Source organism: Mandrillus leucophaeus, unplaced genomic scaffold, assembly GCF_000951045.1.
Source record: "Mandrillus leucophaeus isolate KB7577 unplaced genomic scaffold, Mleu.le_1.0 Scaffold337, whole genome shotgun sequence".
Taxonomy (NCBI): domain Eukaryota; kingdom Metazoa; phylum Chordata; class Mammalia; order Primates; family Cercopithecidae; genus Mandrillus; species Mandrillus leucophaeus.
In genome coordinates, this window is record NW_012103554.1 from 1,239,121 (window position 1) to 1,245,503 (window position 6,383).

At 43.4% G+C, this 6,383-nt stretch overlaps 1 protein-coding gene across 1 annotated transcript in view; it reads left to right on the forward strand.

Annotated features, from left to right (window-relative positions):
• Positions 1-6,383, forward strand: part of MTHFD1L (methylenetetrahydrofolate dehydrogenase (NADP+ dependent) 1-like) — a 268,081-nt gene that overhangs the window by 55,977 nt on the left and 205,721 nt on the right. The window contains exons 13-14 of the mRNA XM_011988735.1: positions 4,337-4,466; positions 5,015-5,212. Of these exons, the coding sequence (XP_011844125.1) occupies positions 4,337-4,466; positions 5,015-5,212 (328 nt within the window). The remainder of the gene's footprint in view (positions 1-4,336; positions 4,467-5,014; positions 5,213-6,383) is intronic.

The window sequence follows — 6,383 nt, forward strand, 5'->3', positions numbered from 1 at the left end:
TACAAAAAACATTTAAAAAACAAAATGAACCAGGCATGGTGGAGCACATTTATAGCCCCAGCTACTTGGAGGCTGAGGTGGGAGGATCGCTTAAGCCCAGGAGTCAAGGCTGCAGTGAGCTGAGATCATGCCACTGCATTCCAGCCTAGAGGACAGAGTGAGACCCCGTCTCCAAAAATAAATAACTAATTAAATAAAGTCTTGTGAAGAATCTGCAGTGGAGCGTAATGTAACCCATAAATCCACTTAACTGGGCGCACACAAACTACAGTATGTCCCAGTTCATTAGAGTGAAAATCAAGCAAGGGACCACCTCGGCGTGGTAGAGCCCCTCGCTTGCCCTCCACACCCTGCTCTGTTCTCTGTGTCTGACCATTGACCAGCCGTCACTCAGGCACTAGTCGAGAATGCCAATGTCTTCAGTTGTAATTTTAGAAGCACATCATTGCTGGACAAAGCGCCTATCTGTTAATTTTTAAAAGTAATGTTCATCATTTTGAACATTGTTTTCTTTCTTTTTTATTCAACTGACCCTCATGAGGAATTGAACTTGGTTTTCTGAACTTTGTTGGTAATGTTTGAAGGACATAGAAACAGTTGTCATAGGTCTCAAGTGATATAAACCACAGTTCTTTAGAAAATATCTTTTGTTTTACCCATTCTGGATTTTGAAGTATATACAGATCTCATACCTGAGATTCTTATTGATATGAACTGTTTCAAAATACATTGATAGCAGAAGATACATACTGTCTTCCAGTCAAGAGGATAGGGCTGTATTTAGTTTAAAACATTTTAATGCATTTTATTTGCTAAATACAAAATTACAATATTCTATATAACTTTCCAAATTCCATCTGTCCTCCCTTTCCCCCGTCTCTTTATATTCAGATGCTTGTCTCTCTAGCTTAAAAATTCATGACTTTGAGAAAATTCATCTTCGTGTTATCTAAACTACTGCACCCCCACACGCTCCCTGTTAAGTGTCTGCGTATCTGCGCCTTGCTGTTGTTTTAAAATTCGGTTCTCTGCCTGGGGAATGGGGTGGTTTGCTTTAAGCTGCTCCACTCTTCTCGGCAGAAAAAGCAATACTTTGTTATGAGGTAGAGTTTTAAGCCAAGCTTTGGCTGGGGTCTTTCCCATTTGGGAGGAGGAGAGTAGGAACAGCAAGTGAGACGAAAATTCTCCTTGAATTTTAGCTCATTAAAATCTTACCTTGTCCTCGGCGTGGTATTTACTGATTTAAGCATCTAGCACTTTTCCTTTCCAGAAAGAATTAACATCTACGATGCAATCATTGCTAAGCGAGGAGATTTTTGTGTTTTCTCTGTGGAATTAGCTGTTCCCCAGTTGCGGATGAGCACATCCCACTTTAGAGTTGTGTGTAGGTATGGAGTTGAGGGGTTGGAATGAGATTTCCAAGATTTATAGGTAATGAAAAGAACAGGTTGTATCAAAGATACCACGTGTAGGAAACTAACTGTTCTTAGGGGACTTGTGTGAACCTGTGATCCTTGGCTTTCTCCAAAATGAACATTTCAGCCGTGTTCATATTAACCTCCTTTTTACAGTTGTTTTACCATGTTCTGGTTTTGCTGCTATTCTGCCTGAAAATCTAGCAAAATGGTGTTTCTTATCTGCAGAACTGCGACAAAGCTTAAACATTTGCATTTCTCTTGAGGATTACTGTGGTTGAATTTTTGACAGTACTATATATAAATGAAGAAATACAATTTTTTATACAGATGTTTAAAATCCTCTTTCTACTAGAACACTTCTTTCTCCCTAAATATACCATCACCAGGAACTCTAGCTGTTTTTCAGATAGGTGAGGTCTGGCCCACACAGTGGGCTTGCTGGCCTGTATAATGGCACCATCACAATGGTGGGTTAAGGGACTAGATTGCTGGTGATATTGGCTGCACAATTCTTTTTTTTGAGACAGAGTCTCACTCCATTGCCCAGGCTGGAGTGCAGTGGTGCGATCTTGGCTCATTGCAACCTCCGCCTCCCAGGTTCAAGCGATTCTCATTTGGCTGCAAAGTTCTTGGTGAGGTTTGGTGGTATCTTGGCCCTGTGGCACAGAAGAATGGTTATTTAGGCAAATGTGTTTTGTTTTGTTTTTGAGACAGGGTCTTGCCCTGTCATCCAGGCTGGAGTGAAGCGGCTTGATCACGGCTCACTGCAGCCATGACCTCCTGGGCTCAAGCGATCCTTCCACCTCTACCTCCAAAGTAGCTAGGACCACAGGCATGCCTCACCACACCTGGCTGATTTCTATTTTATTTTATTTTTGTAAAGACAGGGCCTTCCTATGTTGCCCAATCTGTTCTCAAACGTTTGGGCTCAAGCAGTCTTCCCACCCTGGCTTCCCAAAGTGCTGGGATTACCCAGCATGGTGGCATGAGCCAACATGTCTGGCCTAGGCAAATGTTTTAGTAGGGCTTTCTCTTTTCTTTTTAAGGTGATTAATACAGTAGATTCATACAGTCAGAAGCTGAAAAGCAGGGAATACTGTTTGGCTTATTAATGGATAATCAATGAATGTTAATACACTTTTCACTATTCACATGGTCAAATTGATCAAATATTTCCAAGGTGTTAACTTTTAAAGTTGGCTTTGTCAGCTCTATGAAAAGACATGCATTTACATTTTCATCATGCTCCTCCTCTGTCAGGGGACTTGGATCTGCCCTTGATCTTGGCTTTTCTGTTCATAAACCAGGTAGGACTGTCAAAGGTTTGCTCCCACTATCATCTCTTGTCCCAAGATTTCTAAAAGGCATCAGCTGATGCACCCTTTTGCCCAAATAGTGTTGATCGTCCTCAGGCTGAGGAGCTGTCCTGGTTCTTCCACAGGATCTATAATGATTAGCCTGTAAGCTGAGAATGGATAAGGGTGTCTCCAGCACGTTTATTTGGTGGTTTGGTGGGGGCAGTGGCAGTGGGGATGCTTTTGTGTTCCGTAATCTGCCCCTCTGTCTGTTTGACCCCACAGACTCTGTGGTTAGTTGCAGGACATCAAAGTCCACAGGAAAGACAGTGGGGGAAGGGACTGTCAGTCGCCCTCTTTCTGCCTAGGTTCACTAGGCTCTCTAAGACTGGATTCACTAGGAGACACAGGACATACCGTAGAGCTATTTGTGTCTGAGAGCCCCAGTTTCCTTGTCTGTTAAATGAGCATAGTAACACCAATCTCACTCATTTGGAATATTCAGTGAGGTAATACTTACAACACCTAGCTGACCTGTACAATTGTAGCTATTCTCTTCTGCAAGTCTAATATTCCTATTCACCCCTCGCTCCGCATAGGGATCCAGTTTGAAATCATCAGTTGCTCAGTGGGGCTTGGGGAGCCATTCTTTGGTTAAAGTCAGAGCCAGCCTCTTTGCCTACCACTTTGTCTTAATGTCAACTTCCTACCAGACTTGTTCCTCCAGTACTGGATGATCAAAATGCAAATAGGATGGACACGATCAATGCATTTTGTTGGAGTGGTTGCATTCTTTCTACTTTCTCAAGGCAAAAAAATGAAAAAATGAACGGTTGGACAAGAGACTAACCAGGGCCTCAGAGAAAGTGAAATTCTTTCTCAAGCTCCTGAAAATCCTTCCATGGGTATAGTAACAGTTCTATAGGGGTCTCATTGTGATGGTGCCATTATACAGGCCAACAAACCCACTGTGTGGGCCAGACCTCATGGCCTTCATCCTTGTTTTCCTCTTTTTTGTTTTTTGAGACAGGATCTCGCTCTGTCTCCCAGGTGGGAATGCAGTGGTGTGATCTTGGCTCACTGCAGCCTCTGCTTCCTGGGTTCAAGCGATTCTTGTGCCGCAGCCTCCTGAGTAGCTGAGATTACAGGCCCCTGCCAGTGCGCCTGGCTAATTTTTGTATTTTTAGTAGAGACAGGGTTTCACCGTGTTGGCCAGTCTGGTCTCGAACTCCTGACCTCATGATCCACCTGCCTCGGCCTCCCTAAGTGCTGGGATTACAGGCGTGAGCCACTGTGCCCGGCTGCCCCATCATTTTTCTTGATATTATAGTTAGTGGTGAAAACATGTAAATGATAATACTCCACATGCAGTATGTATGCTGAAGTGACTACCCTGAAGATATTTTTTAAGTCCTATTTTCTTTTCTTTCTAGGATATGATAATTATTTTCTGTTTGTATTAATACATGCTTGAAAGGAATTAGTAAAGCGATTCCATCCTTGTCAGCAGCTTGGAACAAAGCTGTGGATCTGGGATTGTGTTGAACTCATTTGACATCAGTGGTTAGTTGTGTCTTTATGCCTCAGATCAAACTGTGCATGTTTTTTTCTTTCTCCTTTTAGCTTCACGAGGCTGACATTGTGGTCCTAGGCTCACGTAAGCCAGAAGAGATTCCCCTTACTTGGATACAACCAGGAACTACTGTTCTCAACTGCTCCCATGACTTCCTGTCAGGTAAATGTCTTCACATTGGTGTTGAGCCACTGATTAGGTCAGATGATTCGAAGAAATGTTAACCTTTTCCTAAGAGGGTATGTTTCTGAAATGTTAGCAGTCATCAACATTAGTATATAGGGTAGGAAACTTAGACTGTGGGCTACCTGATAGAACCATGCTGTTGAGCAAAGAGAGACCAAGATGGCGGTTGAGGTGTCTGCTGCCACAGTGAAGTGCCCCCTACTGGCCTCTAGCAGTCAGGTTAGTTGTGACCTTAAGTAGATGATTTGTATGTGTGTGAGGTAAACTAGAAATAGCGGTTTTCACAGTCTCTTAAAAATTAGTAAAATCCTTTCTTCCAAAGAAATCTTTGTGGAATTTCACTATGTAAAAGCAGATGAGAGCCAGATTGTCGGGAGGGATGGGAATAGGATCAGTCTCTGTGTCTCCCTGATTTCCCCTTGTGTTGACCCATGAAGCACATCCTTGGAGCCCCAGAGTCATGTCAGAACAGTATGAAAATCACCACTAGATGCAGAAACTGTTTTAGGATTGGTCCTGCTATTTGATGGCATTTTGCCAAGGTATCCAGGAATACTCAAGACCACACCAGGCCCACTTTGGGGGCAGCCCAAGCAGTGCCCGCAACAGGGCAGCCAGCAGCCCCGGGATCCAGCAGGAGCCGGCCCAGAGTAGGTTCCTTTTTCCAGTTCGTAGAAGGACTGAGTCTAAGAAAGCCTTGGACCACACCCAGCCCCTCAGCAAGTCCCTGAATGGCACAGGTGAGCAAGAGACGATGGCACAGGGAGGCAGAGGAGAGCCCCCCTTCCTGATTCCTTCTGGCTTTGGCCTCCAAATATTCATGCAGAAGAGAGGACTATGCTGAGCTGGGCTGGAGGACAGGGGCAGCTTTTACCCCTAAAGCTGGGCAGAACATGCACCACGGTTGGCAGCCTCTGCTCTCCTTCACTTCCACTAGGACCATACTTGAGGTTGAAATATTGAAACCTTATAGGCAGCTCCATAAAAGCGTGAACCCTAGCCAGAGGTTGATACTGACCCTCCTCTCTAGGAAATGTAGCTCCTGCCAGAATTGACGGATCAGATTTAAAACTCCCTGGGGGCTGGAGAGGGTGGAATGGATCAGAGTCCAAGGAAAGAGCCAGAGCTCAGCTCTTGCATTAAGAGCTGTGACCCTAGCGGCTCTTTTTAACAAACAGAAAGCATGTGCTAAATAACATTTTAAAAGTATATGTAGTTTCTTCATATAACTTTTTTTTCCCTGAGAAAAACAATGCCTAACCTATTAATAGTAGACAGGGTTTCCTCTGTGCAGAATCCCAGTTAGATTAGGAAAATCAGTTCCAACATTTGTTTCTTGTAAATGAATGCTGCTTTGCTGTAATATTTACTTGCTGTGTTTTATTAAAGTTTTCATGTAGGACAGTTTTGGCACAGTCATGGCTAGGGTTAGGAGTCTACTTTGATGTTCTCCTGGAATCCCTTTGAGCTCTGTGGTTACATGACAGTGACATATATTTTGTTAGTGAAAGTGTTTTATTTTTAATAAGGTTTCCTTTTAGGACCCTTATTTTTGGAAAAAGTATTCCCTGAAACATTAGATTTCAATGTAATGATTCTCTGGGGGAAAGAAGACCAAGGCGTTACAGATGTTCCTCGGGCTTATGCGTAGATAAACCCATCAGAAGTTGAAAATATCATAAGTAAAAAATGGGCATTTATAGATAGGATGGGATGTGAAAACACAAAACAACATCCAAAAATGCTGGCAGCTTAGTACACTGCAGAGTACTGGTTGTTTGGTCTTGTGATTGCATGCCTGACCAGAAACCGCGATTTGCTGTCACTGCTGCCCAGCGCCTCAAGACACCCTTGTTCTGTGTACGGCTAGCCTGGGAAAAGATCAAAATTTAAAGCAGTTTCTACTGAATG